The sequence below is a fragment of the Ornithodoros turicata genome, chromosome 5 (assembly GCF_037126465.1).
Source record: "Ornithodoros turicata isolate Travis chromosome 5, ASM3712646v1, whole genome shotgun sequence".
NCBI classification, from domain to species: Eukaryota; Metazoa; Arthropoda; class Arachnida; order Ixodida; family Argasidae; genus Ornithodoros; species Ornithodoros turicata.
The window spans coordinates 53256533-53279643 of record NC_088205.1 but is presented as its reverse complement, the minus strand read 5'-3'; the positions used below and the strand labels follow the sequence as shown (position 1 = coordinate 53279643).

General features: G+C 47.1%; 2 protein-coding genes across 2 annotated transcripts; one reads left to right on the top strand and one right to left on the bottom strand.

The window, feature by feature from the left end:
• Positions 1-3360: 3360 nt before the first annotated feature.
• On the bottom strand, positions 3361-5192 carry LOC135396042 (RNA-binding protein Pasilla-like). The gene is made up of 2 exons (XM_064627100.1): positions 4764-5192; positions 3361-4703 (listed from the first exon to the last, which is right to left on the bottom strand). Exons 1-2 carry the CDS (start codon positions 5181-5183, stop codon positions 3432-3434), a joined length of 1692 nt encoding a protein of 563 aa, XP_064483170.1. The 5' UTR covers positions 5184-5192; the 3' UTR covers positions 3361-3431.
• A 14214-nt stretch (positions 5193-19406) lies between these two features.
• On the top strand, positions 19407-20264 carry LOC135395849 (uncharacterized protein K02A2.6-like). The gene has a single exon (XM_064626937.1). The coding sequence runs from the start codon at positions 19407-19409 to the stop codon at positions 20262-20264; it is 858 nt and encodes a 285-aa protein (XP_064483007.1).
• Positions 20265-23111: the final 2847 nt, after the last annotated feature.

Here is a 23111-nt window from a genome sequence, read left to right as displayed (position 1 = left end):
TAGCCCGAAAATGTCGGTACCGTCAGGTTCAGGCGTAGCGGCGTGTCCGGGGACGGCTGTGTGGCGGGCGTACTGCTACCAAGCTGCTGCATCAGTAACGTACAGAGGGATGCCATCTGTCGAAGCAAGTCCTCAGCCACTGGCGCAGGCGCGTCCTCGTCACTGTCTGGGTCGTGCTTCTTCCTGGGAGGCATCTCCCGTCGAAGAACCTGCGCTGCAACGCAGACGGCGGCAGAACGAAAAAACAAACAAAACAAAAATGCACACTACCTGCAACTATGCTGTGCCCTCCGGGGAAAACGGTAGGGCGAGTCGAAAACACCACTGTTGGGCGCCAATTTTGTGGGAACTGCGGCCCACAAACCCGGGGGTGGTTCCGTAATCGACCCGCCGCAACCCCGAAGAACACGAACACAGCAATTGAACAAGAGAAACAAGGTTTATTGTCTTACATGTTCTAGTGCAGAGTAGCGTCGTGTCGCCTCAAGACCCAGTCGAGGCAAAAACTCCTTCCCGCTGCCTTCCACCGTCGCTTAAGTAACATCTCGGAGACAGGGGCGTCTCCCCCTATCGCACAAACCTTATCTCTAGGTGTACACGTGTCTGAACCGGGAGCGGCAGCCCACAACCTCTGTCAGGGCAACTTCCCACTTCCCATCTAAGTGCACGGGATGAGCAAGTTTAACTCTGAACTTACTCATCGTGTTATTAGGAAATACATCGGTGGAAGCGTTTGAGAGTAAATTGATGTAGAACTGGTCTGCCATTTTTTATTGTTCTGACTAATCTCCGTTTGCATGCACCGTTTTTATAAGACTGAGGCGCGTGCCCAGTCTTAGTTATTTACATAGTAGGTGTGCATGCAACCTAATTATAATAAGAAGCGCGTGTTGCGCGTGCGAGGGACTTGCTGGAGGCTGGCTTACGATATGGGGCTGGTGCCCACGTGGTTAATTCCTCAGATGACACAGTGAGGTCGGTATCACTCTGACGTGGTTTACTCCAACACAGTAGGGCGTGCACCTAATTATAATATTAAGAAAGGCATGTTGCAGGGATGGCTTACCAGATGGAGTCGTGAAAGTGGGCTGGTGCCCACGTGGTTAATTCCTCAGATGATACAGTGAGGTCGGTATCTGTGGGCTGGCGCTCACGTGGTTTAGCCCTAATTAACATTCGCAAGAGCGGGATGGGGCGGGGACGGGGGCGGTCTTGTTTGTTGATGCTAAATACGCTAGCTAGCGTATCTAGCAATTGTTTTGCTAGATAGGCACTGCTAGATACGCTAGCTTTTCTGACTACTATATCAACTCCAGCAAATATGCATATACGCACATGCACGTCTGTGGATGTACATATACTGCACATCAGGGCTGGTGGGGGCATTCAGCCAGTCAAGGCTGGTGGAATCAGGGCTGGTGGTTAATCAGTCCATCAAGGTCCAAAAACACCCCAGACATCAGCTCTGGTGGCCCATCAAAAACTGTTTTTCAATAGGGTTAGCATCACAATGCTTAATAAACATTGAAATGTTTTTTGTTGTGGCGCTGTATTTGTGACAAAATTGGTTATTAAGCTTTTAAGAATAAACGCGCTTCTCTCCATAGTATCGTTTGTGGATTTTCTTTGCCATTCTGCTTGGTAAACATTGAAATCAATTTTTAAGTTGAACTGCAAAGCACACACTATAAGAAAAAAGGATCCTAGGCTTGTTCCTAGGGGTGGGCTTCACCAAACGCATGCGTGCAACCAGGTGAAGCCAACTTTACTGATGTTCTATGTAGGTGGATAGAGAGTGTTTTGAAATGTGTACATCGTACCCTGAACACGTTTTTTAAATTTTAGGTTAGCACCACGAAGTGGCTATGAGCAGCGTGAACAGCAGGAAGGACTCCAGGCGGCGGCATGTTGATGTACGCTGTTTTGTGACGTTCAACCTTTCAATGCTGGCTTTTAGACGTGTGAACCAGTTGGGTAGAAATGAGTGGCTTGCAGTCAGATTGGACCTTTCCACACTCGCGACGCAGCTGTCCAGCGAAACACGATCGACAGCCTGTTGGGTTTGGTGATAGTGACTTATCTCGCGGCCGGTGCAGCCGCTTATCGTCCGTTGATATCGTACACGTGTAGTAGTAGGGGGCGCTGAAGACTGTCATCGGTACCCTTAAAAAGGCGGGCGTGTTTGTATTGTGACACTTCCCGGGGGATCCTCGAGCTGGTCACGGATCGTTGGCATCGCAGGGTATGCAAGTATGGTAATAAATTGTTGTTTCTCTGCTATTTGAATGGTTGTTTCGTACTACCTCCGGCGAGGCGAACGGATGCGGAAGGCCCCGGGAGTGGGAGCCCTGTGCCCAGTTGGGCAAGGGCGGTAGTTTTCCCACAATGGCGCCCAACGTGGGGCCCGAGTCCGTTCGGTGGAGGGTTCCCGTATGTCATGTGCCACGTATGTTGGCGGTTTGGGCCGGCAAGTTGTTTCCGGCGTTGCTAATTGTTTTATGTTTGTTCTCCGTGACCAGCTCGTCGCTCCCGGTCAGTTGTAAGCTGCTACGTGGCTGCGACTCTGGAGCAAGACTGAGGCACTCGCAGTTCCCCGGCCCTGCTCTAGTAGGACGCCTGACTTGGTCGCAGTAGTACCCGCAGGGCTCGCGCGGCAGTCCGACGTATCGATGGCGTCTCATCCACGACTCCGCACAGGTTAGCGTCCGCAGTGCACGCGCTACTGCTACCTGACGCCGCGTCAGCTGCGCTGGCGGCATGCTCGGAGAGGCCGTTTGCGGGCATCGGCTGCAGCCGAGTTACACGTCATTCCATGACTCCCAGCACGGTTCATGAACGAATTTCTCCTGCCGGATAACGAACGCCGTTTCCGAAAGGAGCTGCATAAGCGTACTCAGCTTTGTATGGAAATGCAGGCGTGACAAACACCGGATGGTAGCGCGAGAACAAAAACACGTTTGTATCATCCTAGTTGCGACTCTCGAAATGCATTGATAGATGGTCGTGCACGTTCTCGAGTGCTCTCATGGTTGCAACCTATTCGTATCAAAAGTTTGTTTTTTCCCGACAACAGTCCTTGCAAGCACAAGAGCAGTGCTCGTACCTTGTCCTTTCCCTCGACAAAAATATAAAAAAAGGAAAAAAGATGTGGAAGCAACCTTCCTCTCTATATACACACACAGAGGTATATCGTGTATATACATATGTATAGAATGTTATATTATTACAGTACGATAACACTATGTTGCAACATCCGTTCAAATTCACTGGGGCAGGGGGAAAGGGCAAGCACGAAAACAAACTGCCGTGCTCTTAACGAGGCTCTCAAAAAACAAGGTGCACACCCCCAGCCTTTGCTCAAAAATGGGGATTAATCGGCAACAACCATTAGCTGCATCAACAATGACGACACAAAGTAAACACTTAAGGAGCTAACGTAGCACCCCCATGGCATTCTGCTGGGCACGTTTGGCCTCTTCCTCCGCTATCTGCTGCTCGATCAGATACTGTGCAGTCGACACCGCATTGGGCGACCCCGTGATGCTCACAATACGATTGCGTGTCCCAGGGGCAAAGATGCCCTTCTTTGAAATCTGGATGGCAGCACCACTGAAGCGCTGGATCTCGACGAGCGATTTCCTTCTGGGGCCCAGGATAGCCCCTACGATGTTCTCTCCCACTTCCAAGTCCCTCTTGATGGAGTCCGAAGGCACGGCCGCTTTCTCGGGGCCGCTCGGCGGAGGGGTCTTGCACATCTGGGGAGACACGCCGCCAAGACCCGTGCCCAGCCCGAAGGAATTGTTGTTTATCGGCAGAGTGCTGCCCCCACCGGCGCCAGGAGACCCCAGGGCGGGCGAGTTGCGACGGAATGGGTCGAACACCGCGTCCGGGTGGTAGCGGTCCCCGCGCACAGTGGGGGAGCCAAAAGTGCTGGGTTGACCGCCCCCGACGCTGCCGACCGGGCCGAAGATGCCCGACCCTCCGGTCACCATCGAAGGAGTGGCATCCATTGGCGAGGCCGGGTAAGCCGCCTGCTGGTTCCCTCCTCCCATCTGCAGCTGTCCACCACTTGGAGGAGCCAGCAGTGCCCCGTTCACTCCGGCCAGCAGTGCTCCGAGGTTCGGCCCGAGGACGCCGTAACTTGCCAGAGTCCCCATGGCAGACGCAATATCTGCAGTGGCCTGCTCTGTGTAGCCGTTGGACCGTAGCATCGCCTTGATGTTTTCCAGCAGCTGTGCCACACTACCACTCATGTTCGGGGGCATTCCAGTGAATTGAGCCACCGCCCCCTGCGGGGGGCTGCCATAGTTGCCAGAGGCAGTCGGGCTGAGGCTGTTTAGGCTTCCATTAGAACTGTAGCTCGCGTTGCTCTTATTAGCCGTCGAGTGCACGCTCGATGGATTGGCATAGGGAGAGCCAGTGGGGTTGAAGTTGGCCACGGGGCCAGTCACTTCAGCATAGCTCACGTGCAGGCAGCTGCCGCTCTGTGGGTCCTCCACAATCTGGGCCAGAATCAGCTGGCAGGCCTTCTTGTTGTTGTCCAATTCACCAATCACAGTGATGCAACGTTCAGCCAGAGCATGGTCCTTTGACTTCTGCGAAATTTGCACGTAAGCACTGCTTTCTTCTTTGATCTGCTTGATGTAGCTACCCCCTTTGCCAATGATCATTCCAGCTGTGCTGTTAGGAACTAGGATCTTCACCTGCAGCAAAGGGCAACGTGTCAGCGAAAGCTGGGTTTGCCGCACAGCGCTAGCACCCACCTGCTTCTCACGTTCAGCGGGTTGTTTGTGGTCAAAATCGATGGCAATCTTTGCATTGGGGTCAGGTTTCTCCTTGATTTTCTCCATAATAAACTCGTGAATTCGTAGTACACCTTCTACGCTTCCTGTGATAAGACAGACTCGCTCAGTCGTTCCTGGGTAAAAGTCATTGGACTTGGACATTTTCACCCTGGCTCCTGCTTCTTTCTGAAGAAGTGCAATTGTTTCGCCGCCTTTGCCAATGATGGCACCTGCAGCCACTGCAGGCACCAGTATCTTGAAGTGGTATGTCCCATTGCCTCCACCGTGATGCGACCTTTTCGTTGCCCCAATATCAAGCTCAGAATCCAAAGGCCTCTTCCTAGAATCTCCAATATCTGGCTCGGGACATCCATTCACACCTCCTAACCCCGTCGCCATCTTCAGTGCAGAAACCGTGCACGCGCTACTGCTACCTGACGCCGCGTCAGCTGCGCTGGCGGCACGCTCGGAGAGGCCGTTCGCGGGCATCGGCTGCAGCCGAGTTACACGTCATTCCATGACTCCCAGCACGGTTCATGAACGAATTTCTCCTGCCGGATAACGAACGCCGTTTCCGAAAGGAGCTGCATAAGCGTACTCAGCTTTGCGACGAGAGCCATGTAGAATTCGTTCGGGCTTCACTTCGGCCGTTCAGTAGGGTTGTTTCCTCTGCGACTGAAGCGCGGAAGGTCGCATCGGCTATCCGTCTGTGCCACTCACGCGTTCGCCCAATTTTCGAGCCCGTCACTTCACCAGCCGGGAAGGATGCCGTAGGAGGTTCGTGCTATACAAGGCGACCTCTTAGCTGAACTCGAATACCATCCCCGCCTACGCCGGATCAGGCGTTAGAACCGCGTTGCACGTGTTCGACGGGGATTAATTTCGGTTGAGCGCCGACATGCAGACGGACTCACGACCGATACAGTACTGCCTACAGTATGCGACCTTACAGGCCGTGTAGGTGGCCGCCGAAACGTCGGTCACTAGGACCTAGTGCCCCTGAGTCGTCCTGGCATTCAGTTCGCTGTCATTCACACGACCGCGCTTCATAGTGATTAGAGGGTCCAACAACGCCTCTTCGCCAGGAGATTCCTTCTGGTCACTTTCCTGTATTACCTTTCCTTTTTTTTATTTTAGGCGTCCCAGCAAACTCGAAATCCAGCAAGTTTTCGCCGCAGGAGGCCCCTACCTCCACGTTCCTCCACCGCGCCAGGACAGAGGCCGCCCGGGCTTCGAGGGTTCGAGATGCCGATGTGGTAGCAGCCCTTGCGATCATCCAAAGACACAGACCGGAAATGTTACGGGACATCGAGCAGCAACCTGCAGAGCCGCCAAGAGGAAATGACGTCGTAATCGACATCCCCGACGACGAGATGGACGACCTTCTCTGAAAATATGAACTGAATTGGTGTGTGTGATCGCGCCCTGGGACCTCTTTTGTGTTTCAGTGCCGTGACGGCACGTCGAGTTTTTTGGTCGGGGGAGTGTTGGGTTTGGTGATAGTGACTTATCTCGCGGCCGGTGCAGCCGCTTATCGTCCGTTGATATCGTACACGTGTAGTAGTAGGGGGCGCTGAAGACTGTCATCGGTACCCTTAAAAAGGCGGGCGTGTTTGTATTGTGACACTTCCCGGGGGATCCTCGAGCTGGTCACGGATCGTTGGCATCGCAGGGTATGCAAGTATGGTAATAAATTGTTGTTTCTCTGCTATTTGAATGGTTGTTTCGTACTACCTCCGGCGAGGCGAACGGATGCGGAAGGCCCCGGGAGTGGGAGCCCTGTGCCCAGTTGGGCAAGGGCGGTAGTTTTCCCACAAGCCTCAGCCTTCATTGCAAAGAGGCCGCAAGTATCGAGGCCGGCGCCATCTATTGAATATGTAGGGAGCCTTCTTCGGCGCCGTCAGAGCATGCACAGAAGCATTGTGAGCCAATGAGCAGCAGGGTGGGAAGTGAGCAGCATGCAGTTAGCGCGGGCCAATAGCATTTGGAGGCTATGAGGAAGCTCTAGAAGTAGGAACCAATAAGCAGTTGTGTGAGTGACCACTTGCAGTTAGATGAACCAATAGCAGTTGCAGTCTACCAAGAGAGCTGAGTGACCAGCTACCAATGAGTGCATGAGATGATCGCATAGAATTATGGACCAATGAGTGGATCGATCATGAGCGACCAATGATATCACTGATGCAATTGATCAACCCATGCTCTATGATGCAGCTGGTCCAATAGGAGGAGGCTGTTGTACAAAATAAAGGTTGAAATCAATCATTGTCGTGTCTTGTCCGTAGTAGCCCAAGTAACACGAAATGTTGCATCAACGTTGGACTGACGTTGTCTTTTCCACTCTTCAATGTTGGAGTAACGAGGGATTCCAACGTTGGAACAGTGTGGGAATGTCGCCTCCTTTAATGTTACATCTACATTGGTAAGCAATGTTTCTTCTGACGTAACAACCACATCCTTACAACGTATGCGACTCAACGCTGGAATCACGACAATATTTTAGGGTTCCAACGTTGGTCCCACGTCTCCCCTACATTGTTCCGACATGTGGGCAACATCTGCCACTATGATGCTCCCAATTTTGCGCTGACACTGCTCCGACGTTACAGCAACATCTGTTCCAACAGTGTTCCAACGTTAGTGCAATCTATGCCCAAACACTGTTCAGATATGATCTGCCCAGCAGTATCCCGACATTTGAGCAACGTCTGCCACGATATGCTGGTCCCACGTTTGCGCTGACACTGCTCCGACGTTAGATCACATCTGCTCCAACAATGTCCCAACGTTAGTACGGTGTATGCCCACACACTGTTCCGATATTATCTGCCCAGCAGTGTTCAGATATTTGAGCAACGTCCGCCCCTATATGTTGGTCCCATGTTTGCACTGACACTGCTCCGACGTTACAGCAATATCTGATCCCACAATGTTCGAACGTTAGTGCAATGTATGCCCACACATTGTTCCAATATATTGTGGCCAGCAGTGTTCCGACATTTGAGCAACATTCGCCCCTATGCTGTTCCTACGCCTGTTCTAACGTTGTTCTGGCGTTACACCAACGTCTTCCCCCTGGCATTCCAACGTTGCAACGACATGTCTGCTTGAGCATAGCTAGTGTCGTAGTATGCAGCATGCAAGCAAATGAAATGTTGTGAATATAATGGTTTATTCACATATGAGGATGTTCATGCCTTCTGTGTGTTGCCTACCGATGTTCAGGCCTGAAAAAGACGAAAGATACAATGCATATACTTGCAATGCGCAAGCTCTGCACATGAGCAGAGCTTGCTCTTGCTCATGTGCAGTCAAATTTAAATATTTCAATGTGGACATCATAGCACTGGTGGAGACATCACCGTGACTTCAATGTTCAATGGCGCCACATCAAAATAAGGGGACTGAAAATGGCAAACATACAAAGGCGGAGAGGACTTCTGTTGATTGATTCATTGATTCGTTTCTTTTACGGCTCAAGAGAAACTGAAGCTATGCTGCGCCTTCAAAGCATTTATGAGCAAAGAATGTATGTTCAAAAGTGCAACAATTACAGCTTACTGACAACGTTTATTTAACGTACCGGGAAGATACTAATTAAACGCAACTACATTTTTAATTGTTTATACGTGTTGCTTCTGCTGTGTATCTTGCACAAATAAGAATAATCCCCTCAAAATATTCATAAATAAGGACACAAGAACATAATTGCCGAAAAACTTGACACGCCCAAGACTTCTTTAGTATACTGTTGCATTTTTCCATGCTCTCTATCGTGAACAGCAGGGAAAATTAACTGACCGACCTACTTGTTGAAAGGCACTCCAACCTTGCAGGAAGCCGCTTCGTTCCGACGTCCATTTTGTGTTCTTTCTTTGCGACTACGCCTGCATAAAAGTGAACAAACGCAATAGATAAATTCGATGAGATAATTATGAAAGAAAAGAATCGTAAATATAGTGTGTACAGGCTGGACCTTTGCTCAACATCTGTCTTTCATTCATGTATCACACTCGGTGCTGAAATACAAATGACAACACTTGCCCCACGAACAAATTTGAAACTGCCAACAACCCTGAATAACAATTTGGAAGCACACCATGAATCAATGTTCTATTTGCATACTCTACAAATGTAAATGTAAAGATGGACTCAAGTTCAACGTGTACATACCTGCTGTTTCTACAAATCATTCCTAAACCGCACACGATGGACTTGCGAGCAGCGCCGGTAATCTCCGTCGTAACAACCTCCTCTATATCCCAGCAGTGTGAGGAAGACGTGTGCTTAGCGACATCACAGACCTTATCCTACCAGCACAACTCGATTCAATTCCAAACCAAGCCAAGAAAAAGCAAAATTACGATTATAATCTGAGGAGAACGCGGAGAATGGCGTCCGGTTTGGCCGGCGGTCCCCTGTGGCTTCCCCGTGCCCCGCTCCAGGGTTACTAGATGCGAGACCCTGATTCCGCCAAAGTGGGAGAAAAAGTAGCCCGATATACCCAAATAGCCAAATAATATTTCGCGGTGACAAAGGAGATTTATTGCTTTGTTCGTGTGTAATTTTGTATTTAGTGCATTACTGCTGCATACTGCCGTTTTTAAACTTTTCAAAATTTATATCTAGGGGCACCAAATTTGTGGAACATATATCTCTGCAACCCTTTGTAAACCTCCGAATTTACCTGCAACCTGTTTTTGAGTGTGTCATGGAACATCCTGTTCTGGAGATCTGTCTTGCTCGGGGCTGATAAATCGGGTGTCCAATTCACGCATAAGACACTCTACTGTATGAGAGAGGCCGCAACGGCAAAACAGGCAAACGAATGTACAAGTATACAAGTAAAGTTAACCACGGCAATAACGTTATGCCAGAGTGAATCTCGCTCTATTCTCAAATCAGCTGGCCTTCTGCGATGTTACCAGAGTGTCCTCGATACATTCTTTCCCCTTGTGAAAATGTGTCGTTGCTGGTCATCTGGTAGGAAACTAGGAATTCGGAATCATCTCTGTGCGTGGCAGAATGATAATGACCTGGAGGAAATGACTGTGACTCGTTTGTTGTTTTGTGAACATCTAAAGTGTCCCATAGGCTGAGAAGCACGTCAGGACAGGTACAGGCGAATCGGAAACGGCATGTTGATCTCCATATGTTGTAGGCCGTTGACTACACTTGAACTTTGTTGAACTTTGTTTGAGTTTTCATCGGGGCACTGTTCGTGATCGACATTTAGTTTCACTCATAGAAATCACGCTGAAACAACTGTGAAAAACTCTTTTTTTTTACGTGTAGTAAATCACCGCGATTTCGGTGTGTACACTTTGCATATGAAATCCTGAAGAAGAACTTGTGCAGAAGCAACGTTGTTCATTCTACCTTTGGAACCGCAGTTTCAAGTGTATATTCTGACTATGTGGGATCGGTGGCGACCACCTGAGACTGAAAAAAAAAAAAAGCGCCGGAGCTACGTTGCAAAATTGCACTCCTCAACGTTTCTCCGACATTTTTCTAGTGCTGTGAATTCCACGTCGAAGCAGACTCTAGACGCAGCTATTTCGTATCCATATTCTGGAACATAGGTTGCATGTTACCTCTGCACCACTGCGAAAAGGGCACCGTACTGGAGGACGTTGCTAATTTTATGTAGACTCTCCAACGTTCCCGTGAAACACATATATCGGTACTCCTGTTTCGTACCCACATTCTGACAGCGTTGGACCAGTGGTGACTGCCCCACATTGCAAAAAAGGCACCGTACCAATGCCGGAACAACGTTACAAATTTGATGAAGACCCCTCAACGTTTCTCCGACATTGTTCCCATGCTGTGACTGCCACGTCGCCACAGTTATTTCGTACCCATACTTTGACAACGTTGGACCGGTAGCGACTGCCCCACATTGCAAGGAAAACACCATAGCAATGCTGGAACAATGTTACAGATTTGATGTAGACCTCTCAACATTTGTCCGAGATTGGTCCAACGCTGTGAACGCCACGTCGGTGCAGCTATTTCGTATTCATATTCTGACAACGTTGGCCCGGCGACGACTGCCCCACATTGGAAGAAAAGCACCATAGCAATGCTGGAAGAATGCTAGAAATTTGATCTAGACCCCTCAACGTTTGTCCGACATTGGTCCAATGCTGTGAACGCCGCGTCGGTACAGCTATGTCGCATCCATATTCTGACAACGTTGGACCGGTGGCGACTGCCCCACATTGGAAAGAAAACATTGTACCAGTGCCGGAGCAATGTTGCAGATTTTATGGATAACTTCTAGCGTTTCACCGACATTGTTCCAGTGCTGGGAATTTCATGTTGGGATAACATCATAAGATGCCTATTCCAGCAACATTTCCAAAGTTCATATTCGTAATCAAATGTTGCATAAATATTGCGGCAATGGCTGTGAATTAACGTTGGTATTCCAATATGAATGGATCGTTGCAGCGACATTGCCAACATTGGCCAACGTAACCAATGTTGCACCAACATTATTCCTACACTTTGGTGGTGGTGGTGGTGGTGATGGTGAAAGGGCTTGCCGTTGTCGGCCTCACGTATGTGGGCCTACACTTTGTGTTGCTTAGGAGGCTTAGAATGGGCCAATCAGCGGAGCCTGCTACTTAGCACAAAGCAGCAGAGCTCACCAATCAGTAGTCGGCATGCACCAATCACCGTAAAGTGGGCGGAGCCAAGTTATTAGCATAAAGTGGCGGAGCTACGGTGAACCAATCAACGATCAGTAGGCTTAGCATGGGCCAATCAACGTGAAGTAGGCGGAGTCAAACCAACTAATTAACATAAAGGGGCGGAGCTATGGTAAACCAATCAACAGTTAGTAGGCTTAGCAAGGGCCAATCAACGTGAGGTGGGCGGAGCTAGTGGCAACCAATAAGATGACTTAGAATTGGCTTGTGTTGGATTAGAACTGGATAGTGTTGGATTAGACCTGGATTTTGGCTTAGAATTGGATTAGAATAGGCTTCTCTTGGATTAAAGAAAACTCTTGGTTGTTAGCCACTATTCTATACTACTGCTGTTCGTGTTCGTAACTTCTTTGTGTCCCTCGACTGGGGTATTTTAGCGTTTTAAACACAAGATGGTTAGTAAACCCTGCTCAATTGAGCATGAGAATCAAAGACAAATGGAAGAGAGATGTGATTGCATGCAATAGGGATCAACGGACGTCATATCAAAGTTACGTTTCATCGCGCCAAGAGTGGAGTCACGTAAATGCCCGTGATGTTTCTCACAGAGGGACTGGGAATTCGAGCACTGCACGGGGGGACCCGGGCTTACCCAAAAGTCTGAGCCCGGCCTGGCCCATGGGTCAGCCAGGTATAGCATTCTTTTTGTGGACCCGCCATGGGCTCGGGTTTGACATTTTGGGCTCAGGCCCGAACATTACCAGGCCTAGGTTGGGCTCAAGGATGCCTTACCCCACTATTAGTGAGCCCCTGTCAACTTTTACAGGCGACACTAGGCTGGGTCGAGGAAACCTATAAATTTTTCAGGCTTGGGCAGGACCTGGGCTGAGTGCTTTACTGGAAATCGACATTTCTTAATTTTTGCGGGCGCTTAATGCGTTTTATTACGAAATGCAGTGAATAGGCTTGCTATTGATAACACGAAATAAGAGACTACAACTTGGCCGCAACAACAGACCTTGTATACGTCCACATGAAGAGTACACTTTGTAATACGTGAGCAGCAGGGAAAAATACAGGTTTTCCCACCCATCCAAGTGCTGTAATGATTAATCCACGTACAAAGCTGTCTCCGTGGCATGTGCATTACTTGTCATGACACTTGGACTAAAAGTGCGTGGGAAGGCCTGCAGGTGCGAACAAGAACAAACTGTTAAGGATGATCAAGAAAAATTAAAGAGAAACAGGAATTTCGACTCCCCCTTCCCCTTGTAAAGCTAGCGATTAAAGATTATTTCTCTACTATTATTCCTTTGCCAAGTACATCGGAAGATCGTGATGTAGGTCGGCATGCAATGGAAAGTGGTCTACTTTCACACGCTAAGCGTACAGGCGAGAGGTTAGCATTACAGCAATTAAAGCAAAACAGAACAGGAATTGATTATGCCATAGTGCCAGTACGGTATTAATAAGCCCTCCAGGAAGAAAACTGTGACACTTTCGCCTGCTGTTATTCTCGGAGCTCTCTTTGTAAAAGAAAAAGAAGGTTCCATGTCTAGTTTAGGTCCGCCGCTCGATTTCAACGTTGAAATTTACATATCTGAATAAAATTATCCAAGGTGCATCATAATTCATTAAAAATAAGCGGTGCTCGGTTCCACAAATTCTTCTAGAGATCATTCATTGACGCAAACTTTCGACGTCGGAGGGACCTAGCATGTGCATGCGCCCACTGTTTACAAATGTGTGCCTTCGCACGTCTCCTGTCTTCTCCCTCGCCTCATCGCTCTCACTCTTTTTGGGCGAATTCGTCTGGCTACTGGCTAGGAAAGGAATGTGCGATAACATCTATCATGTTCCTTGGTATGCATTTTTCAAGATAGGCTGTGAACCATGTTACTTTTCGGGGCTATTATGGTGACGCTGCTCGTCACACGTGCGCGACTTTCCGAAGGGGATGGAGTGGTCGCTCCTCGCTCCGTACCGAAAGCGCGCCCTTTTCGAACATCTTGTGAGCGCACATTCGACGAGGAGGAGGGATTGTTCCCAAAACGATATGCGGTCGTGATGATAACTTAAGATTACGCTTCCAACGAGTGAAGGTTGACTTTGTGAAACCATGCTGCCTGCCTTTCAATACCAATATTTCGACTTGCATAGTTTCAATATGACACTCCACAAGAAGCTGTATCTTTGAAGTAAATCCTGTCAGTTCATGGACATGAACTGGACAGTTGACGTCAGTTTGCAGACGTTTTCCTTTATTATGCAGTATCGCACGTCACTCACTGTGGATTTTCTTTACTGTTGTTTCAGAAGACTCGCATTTTTCGTTAACAGGAGTGGCTACACTTGCACGTATTGCTGCATGTGAGGATGCACGGTTATGATAGTTTGTTATTTATTCATAAATTTGTCATCTGGTGACTAGACTCTTTCATTAGTGCACCCATGCATTCTGCACTGACGAAACCGAATAGCGCATATACGCGTGTGCATTGCGGATTCCTTGTTATCGTTGACCCTGTGTGTGTGTTTTGTCTATCCCCTTCATTTCTTTTTTTTTTTTGCGCTTTTCTAGTTTGCAGTTATGGTATGGATTTGGTGAACGTTTGAATTTTTTATGGCTTCAACTGCGTTTTACTTTTATACGTATAGTTAGTGAGTTTTACTTTATCGTACGCTGTCGCCTTTGCGTACGTAAGGAATAGCGTGTTAGTTCTGCGCAATGCGCAAGGCTCTGTTTATGTATTGCGCCTGCGCAGAGTCACCATCGCAATCTCTTATGTACGCAAGGGCGATAGCGTGCGATGCACTATTGCGACTCTCTATTGTGATATGTGCGGGGTGGGGTTTACGTACTAAGACCCGGTTTCACCAACGCTGTTAACTTTAAGCCGCAATCAAGGGTTGCTAAAACTTCGAATTAACACTCAATTATTTTTTACAAACGTTAGTTGATGACGTGTGATGAATGTTTCACTGACAATAACTCCCTTTAATGACGCAGAGTGAAGCGTTAAATTCAAGTTAAGGGACCGTTGATCTAGGTTCAAATGTTGATTGGCATTGGTGAAATTGGGCATACGTCTTCGAGCAATGTTGATTAAAGACACAAAATCACTTCTGTAGTGACGCTTCACGCTGCTGGAGGTAGTATCGCACATTCTGCAATGGCAGTCGCAAAAAAAGTGGACAATCTTCGAGTTGTACGATTTAATGAAGAATGAACTGAAAACCATCCATCTTTTACAGTTTTTTGGACTCTTAGCAAGTTCGCGAATATGTTCACTATACAACACTTATATTACACTGGCAGTAGTGACGGCTACACATGGAGATTGCTGGAGAGGCTAGAAAGTACTAATTTAAGATAGGAGTATTGCAATTAATTAAAATAAAAATAAGAGTAAATCATAAGAAATAAAAGAATTAAAAACTGCTAAGGCAGTAAAACTACATTAACAATGGAAACAATTAAAAACTGCAAAAGCAGTAAACTACGTAAAACAAGGAAATAATTAAAAACTGCAAAGGCAGTAACCTACGTAACACAATGGAAATAATTAAAAACTGCAAAAGCAGTAAACTACGTAAACAATGGAAAGAATTAAAAACTGCAAAAGCAGTAAACTACGTAAAACAATGGAAAGAATTAAAAACTGCAAAGGCAGTAATCTATGTAAAATAATGGAAATACTTAAAAACTGCAAAAGCAGTAAACTACGAAAAACAATGGAAAGAATTAAAAACTGCAAAAGCAGTAAGCTACGTAAACAATGGAAAGAATTAAAAACTGCAAAAGCAGTAAACTACGTAAAACAATGGAAAGAATTAAAAACTGCAAAAGCAGTAAACTACGTAAAACAATTGAAAGAATTAAAAACTGCAAAAGCAGTGAACTATGTAACACAATGGAAAGAACTAAAAACTGCAAAAGCAGTAAACTACGTAAAACAATGGAAAGAATTAAAAACTGGAAAAGCAGTAAACTACGTAAAGCAATGGAAAGAATTAAAAACTGCAAATGCAGTAAACTACGTAAAGCAATGGAAAGACTTAAAAACTGCAACAGCAGTAAATTACGTAAAACAATGGAAAGAATTAAAAACTGCAAAAGCAGTAAACTACGTAAAACAATGGAAAGAATTAAAAACTGCAAAAGCAGTAAACTACGTAAAACATTGGGAAGAATTAGAAACTGCCAAGGCAGTACTAGACATCAATGAAAAGGGCAAAAACTGTAGATGCGTAAATTCCTAAAAACAAGCCCTGTCCAGTGCTCTCGTGTCTTTCGTGGCATTCATGGCTTTTGGCTTCCTCGAAACGCCCACTCGCCTTCATCGCTGTCGGAGTCTGTTCCTTGTATTCGCGGCTGTGCTGGTCATTGTGGGCTGTGCAGCACAGCCGCAGCACCGACGAAGGCGTTGAATTCGTCCCAGCCAGGGTGCGCAGCGGCCCACTTGGCAAACATGAATTTTGACAGGTATGCCGCGAAATGTCCTCTATTTCTGCGACCTGTGTGCAAAGTAAACATTTATTCAAATATAAAAAGCTTATTAGGTTATATGCATACCTGCTGGGATATAGCGCTTTGCATGTGTCCATGTGCCTTCAATGGTATTTGTCAGCCTCCGGTTTCTGGGTCCTTGAACTGGATGCGGTGATTGAGAGTAAGATGTGTGTATAGTCGAGCGACCTGCCAAGTTCTCTATAGGTCACCCAACAATCTGTCATCACCACTGTATCCCCCAAGACCTACACATATGGAGAAATATAACCTTTAGGGGAACCCATTACACAAGAACAACGAAAACTACACAAGCGAGTGAATGACCTTACCTATTACTGGATGATGGGGATGAGTACATCGTAGCCGCGCACTCTTGAAAATGGTGGTGGTGGTGGTGGTGATAGGGCTTGCCGTTGTCGGCCTCACGTATGTGGGCAACGTCACGACTGACGTCCTGGGGGAATGTGCGTCCTGGGACGACTTCTAAGGGAACTGTGCCGACATATGTCTGAAAGCGTCTGAGGAAAACCCAGGAAAAACCCCAGACAGCACAGCCGGCACCGGGATTCGAACCCGGGTACCTCCCAGTCTCGACGTGACATTGCCAGCACGCTAACCACTAAGACACTCTTGAAAATGAACTCATCACATAGCACGCTCCCAGCCAATCATCATCCGGTATGACATCGTTCTCTCCCCCTTATTGGTTGAAAACGGGAGGCGTACGCCTTTTTGTGACACTTAGGCAGAAATGTTAATTGTCACAAGAAGGCATACACCCCGCGCTTTCCACAAATCAAGAGTGATAGAGGTATCACTCTGTACATTGGTTGGCATCCAGCGTGCTATGTGGTTAAGTTCATAATTAAGAGTGCATAGCTTGGCGGCACAAAGTGACGCGTAAAATGATTACATGTAAACAAATTATTGATATGTTTCAGCGATATGTATATCACTGTCGTGAACGTCGCAATGACGCAATTTGCATTGCGAGTTGGTCTGTTATAAAATGGTTTATTACACTGTTATACATGCAAGCTGAAGATCTCGACGCGTCCCGTAGGAGAAGAAACACGAACTGACAGAGGACGCGTCCTCTGTCCGTCCGTGTTTCTTCGCGGCTGTTACTCAACCAACACGTTCTACGTCTTCTCGCACGTCCCGTACGAACATCGTTTCATCGTGCGTTAACACTAAGCCATCACACTACATGTCCTCGCTTCATCTGCAATATGGTAATCCAGACTCCAGCGTGATCGACCTACTCATTGCGCAGGACAAGCTGGCCGCAGAGCGCAAAGAACAATGTTCGCTCGAAATGTGAGCCTCACCCAAGAGAACCAGAGAGAGAGAGTGAATATTTTTATTAACACACGCAACTCCTATACGGTATATGAGAAAATGCAGATAATGCGGTACTTCCAGTAAAAGTGCACAACCGTAGGCAACCGGCTGATAGCATTGTACAGCGATTTTACCAGCATCCCCAATAACGCCACCCCCCCCCAAAAAAAAAGAAAGAAAGAAAAAAGTAACTGACGCGCTCCAGCGGTGTGTTGTAGTATTCAAAGCATTTCGAACAGTCCATAACACGTCCATTAGGTTGTTGTACTTTTTCTTTTTTTCTACGGGCAGGGGGAAGAACCTCTACGCCTCGTGGGCCACCATGGGACCGCACAGTACTCGGGGTGAGATGTCGTCCTCACAACAGAAAATGCTGTCGAAATCCCTTGCACCGTGAAGGAGTGCGCGGAAATGTACCTCATACCACGCACACACGCACGCACATCACAACTATACGTATAAAAGTAGAACGCTGGTTGAAGCCATCAAAAAATCCAAGCGTTCGCCAGATCCATACTATAATTGCAAACTAGAAAAGCGCAAAAAAACAAAAAGGACAGAAAATGAAGGGGGTGAAGAAACACACACAGAGTGAACGGTAACAAGAAATCCGCAATGCACGCGTGTATATGCTCTACTCGGTTTCGTCCGTTCAGAATGCGCGGGTGCACTAATCAAAGAGTCATACGCAGCCTAGTCACCAGATGACAAATTTATTAATAAATAACAACGAGCGTCTGATGCAAGACAACCGAACGAATGCCCACAAAATATAATAACCGTACATCCACGCATGCAGCAATACGTGCAAGTATAGCCACTCCTGTTAACCAAACATGCGAGTCTTCTGAAACAACAGTAACAAAAATCCACAGTGAGTGACGTGCGACATTGCATAATGAAGGAAACGTCTGAAAACTGACGTGAACTGTCCAGTCCATGTCCATGAACTGACAAGATTAACTTCAAAGATACAGCTTCTTGTGGAACAACAACAACAACTTTATTTTCGACCTTGGAGAGTGGGGAGTTTCATCGCCACAGGCGATACTCTACCCCATTGCTGGATGGAATGGGGGGAATAAAATAACGAGCCCCTTCACAATAACGATCGAAGTCCGATGGTGTCCAGAAATGTCAGAAGAGCTTTGAGCGCAGAGCATTTACCACCGTATTAACGGCGCAGATCGTCCGATTGCACATGCTTCAAAGACTCTGACACCCGCCTCATCAAGGTACGCTCAGATAGAACGGGACGCTCTCGCCATAATTTTTGTTGTCAAGAAATTTCACCAATACCTTTGGGGGAGGAGGTTTACGCTCTTCACAGACCACAAGCCTCTAACGGTGATTTTTGGGTCGTCCAAAGGCATTCCCGTTACTACAGCAAGCCGTCTGCAACGTTGGGCTATCATAGTCATGAGTTATTCTTTTGACATCCAGTTCAAGTCGACATTAAATATCGCAAATGCTGACGGTCTTTCCAGACTTTCAGAAGGGCCTGATGTGCAATTTGATCAGCAAATGCAACAGGGTATTTTCAACGTCGAGGATGAAGAGATAAAGGCTGTGCAAGATTTTCGAATGTCTACCCTTCCGGTCACCGCGAAGCGAATTGCTGAAGCGACACAAGAAGATCCCTGTTTAAAAGAAGTAATTCAGTTTATTACAAACGGCTGGCCTGAGAGAACCGAACCTCAGTTCGCACCATATGTTCAACGACGAGCGGAGCTGACGACTGACAGAGGGTGCATACTTCTCGGATTACGTACGGCAGTTCCTGATAAGTATCGTCTGCAACTTCTGAACACCCTTCATGATTGCCATGTCGGGCAAACAAAGATGAAAATGCTTGCCCGCTCATACATGTGGTAGCCAGGCCTCAATAAAAATATTGAAGCCACAGTGGGACGTTGTCATCAGTGTGCAGCCATCGCAGCCCAGGAGTCCCCGGTTCCACTTCATCAATGGGAGCCGCCAGAGACACCGTGGTTTCGGCTACACGCGGACTTCGCAGAGTTGCATGGGAAACATTACCTCATAATAATTGGCGCATTCAGTAAGTGGCCAGAGGTGGTGCCTATGGCAGGAACTACAGCGACGAAGACAATGGATGCCATGAAAGACATTTTCGTGCAGCATGGGCTTCCACAGGTTCTGGTGACAGATAATGGACCTCCCTTCACCAGTCAGCAGTTTACAACCTTCCTTGCGGAACTTGGAGTTCATCACGTTCGTACGCCTCCATATCATCCGAAGTCTAACGGACAAGCTGAAAACTTCGTACGAACGTTTAAAACAGCGCTATCTCGCTCCGCTATGGAGGGGAGAGAAAATATCAGAGAGTTCCTGCTCAAATACCGTGTAACGCCACATGCATCTACAGGTCGTCCACCGTGCGAGCGGCTCAACAGTAGGCACTATCGGTCTGTGTTGGACCTTGTTAGACCTTCTGATTTTTCTCCGATTCCTACGTCAACGAATGCGGGTGCCCGAGAGCGACAAAGGCGTTGTCATGATAAACGGGCACGGGACCGATCTTTTGGAAAAGACGCATGCGTGTGGATGCTTGATCCACAGAGGAAAGGTCACTGGAAAACCGGAAAAATTATGGAAAAAGAAGGGAGAGTGATCTTCCATTTGCGAGATGCTGATGGGAAGATTCATCGAGTATATAAGGACCATCTTAAGCTCAGGGGGTCTTTGGAATCGTGGGAAAGCGGATTTTCGAAGACAACGGCAGATCAAGATCTTGTGCTCGAGGGACCGGAAATTCCTTTACCGTTCCCCGAAGTGGAGGACCCACCATTGAGTGACGGAAATCGTCATACGTCCTTAAGTGCTCAACCACCGAGGGATGGACAGGCTATCGCACCTTCAAGTGAAGCGGCTCCTACGGGCGACGATACACGCCGATACCCCTTGAGGATCCGTCGTTCAGTAGACCGCTATGGCTCTACTTATTAAAGGGGGAGGTATTGTAGTGGCGCTAGTGGGTTGGGTTCCGGACACTGAAGACGATGCGCGAGAGCTCGGCCTGGATCATTCTTCTGGCTGATTCGTCTGGAGACATAGGCTCCAACATGTATTGTCTCGTCCCTAGTTACTCATATTAAATCGTTGTTATTCCCACGCATACCGACTATCTCAACTGGCGACGAGGATGGAATGTCATATTAAAACTACGCAAGTGATAATATTTGTATTGAAAGGCAGGCAGCACGGTTTCGCAAAGTCGACCTTCACTCGTTGCAAGCGTAATCTTAATTTATCATCACGACCGCATATCGTTTTGGGAACAGTCCGTCCTCCTCCACGAATGTGCGCTCACAAGATCTTCGAAAAGGGCGCGCTTTCGGTACGGAGTAGAGCTCTCTATTAAACGTTGAAACGTTTTCTTAAGAAATGCGTTTTGTAACACGTTTCACAGATTAAACGTTCTCTTAAAGCACGTTTAAACGTGTTCTGTTAGCCATACGTTCAACAGTACGTGTACATGTGTAAACGTTTTCGCAGGATACGTTTAAACGTTTTCGTTTGCATAAACGTACAGCGGCATGTATACGTATGTAAACATTTTCCTAGGAGACGTTTAATCGTTCTCTTTTACATAAAAGGTCTCACGGTACGAATACGTACGTAAACGTTTCTTCAGAAAACCTTCCCTTTTTTCTTTTTTGATTACTATAAGGGATAGACTACATGTGCGTTAAACACGGTCCGTTATTGTTCGTTATTTGTTTATGTTACGATGACCACGAGGGTGATTTTCGTTTTCGTTTTTTCGTTTCGTTTCAAATTTTCGTTTTCTTTTCTTTCCTCGTCTAAACACTACAGCTTACTTTCCTTGAAAGACAGTGCAGGGTATCGTTAAAGTTGCATGCTACTTTGTTCCGCTCATTTGTGATCGTCCTATGTTTAATAAAGAACAGTCACAGCGCAGGGTGCATTTTATTCCGTTTCTTGGTGGTTAATAGAGCGTTGTCACGACCCCGTTCGCAGCGTACACCGAACTCCGCTCTGCGTGCACTCATGGCATTGGGATCGCTGACACTCCTTAAACGGAGCTTTACCTCATCGACATCGTCCGGCAGAATTACAATTCTGGGTGTTCTCCTTTTCTCCATCCCAATTTGTTCATAACGGGAGGTGTACGACTCTTTGTGGGAATTCGCGCACAAAAGTCGTGATCATCCCCCCCACAAACCATCAATAATCCAGAGACCTCCGAAATTGGTCTCACACGTCACAGATGTCACGTCTATCCTCACAACATCCGCTGTGTATCCACCAGGAGACGTCACAAATATTCCACAGTGAATATTCGGTGGCTATACTACGATTATCACAACAATGACATTTCTTTGCGTTACAAAGATTTCTTGTGTCAATAGCAGCCGTTGTCAGAATTTTCAGAACGCGTGACAATTAAATTTTTTGCATTGAAATGTTATAAACTCTTTTCAAATAAATAACATCTCACTTCGGACATGTCCAACAGAACAAATAAAAAAGCTCTCACAGAATAATCTGCCAGTCAACACGACTGTTGGTGTAACGTAGAACGCACGTTGTCTAATGTTGACTAATGTTGAACAATGTTGTATGTAGAAAGATAGCGCTGAATAAACCCTGTTTCAACTGTGCCTGGTCAATGGTGGATTGTGAACATAGAGAAGAATGTTGATTTTCCAAGAGCCACTCAATTAAAGCTATATTTGCAAATATTTGCGTGTATTCTACATTGTACCTTCAACATATTGTCAACCTTTATCACCAATGGAAAAGTCGTTGCGTCTTTACTCAACATACTGCGCACCCAATTTGTTTATGTGCCGTTCGCATGTAGAGTAAGGCCTGTTTCATGTGGTACTTATCTCACGTTTTCCTCATAATAATAATATTTATTTTATACCCTCATAGCCGTACCTTTTCTGCTAATATTTGTAACGACTCATCACGTATCGCACCATAGTCAATAAACAAAGAGAGAGAGAGAGAGAGAGAGATAACATGCTTTACCTTTTCCACGGGAATTATAATGGTCGGTCACGTATGTTGAGGGATATAACAGGAATGAAGTTCCCAACAAGCGCGAGCCGAAGCGTAACGACGTCTGCCTCATCGCCATCGACATTCTCCAACCGCCATTTCAAAGAGGCGAGGCGCGTCGTCGTAGCGGTTCGGTACGATATGGAGTTAAGGAAAGTTCATTCTTCCTCTTGCTTCACTTAAGATTTGTGCGTTGTTGTTTTTTCAACAGTCACATGTGGTAGAGGTGTGGACAATATCAGTTTAGTATCTGAGTAAACAGTTATCGTTTGCTTTGCCTGCGGAGTCTGGTGCGTATCACTGACGATCTCGTGCGAACGGTTGAACTGCGTGAGATCGTGTGTGTGTGTAATATGTACTTCGGCGTACGTTCAAACACTACGTAACCCAGTTATTTCAGATGTTGCAAAGTGCATGTACATTTCTTCACATCTCTTTGATTCACGTACTATTTTATAGGTCCTTGTGATATCTTGCATTTGGGGTGATGAAAGCAACGGATTCCGTGTCACCTCATCCACTGTGCCAGGTCATCCACCATGCCAACTCATCCACTGGTGGATGAGATGGCACGGCATGGATGTTCCAGCTCTGTGGATGTCGTAACCCGATGAATGACCCAGCTGGGTGGTTGAGATGGCATGGTGCATAAGAATACTATCGCGACCCACTTTAGCTCCCCAACTGACCCGGTAAACGACCGCTCCCAAGGCCGGGAGTGTGTCGAGTATGATGCACGCACATTTCCCCACTTTCCCCGGT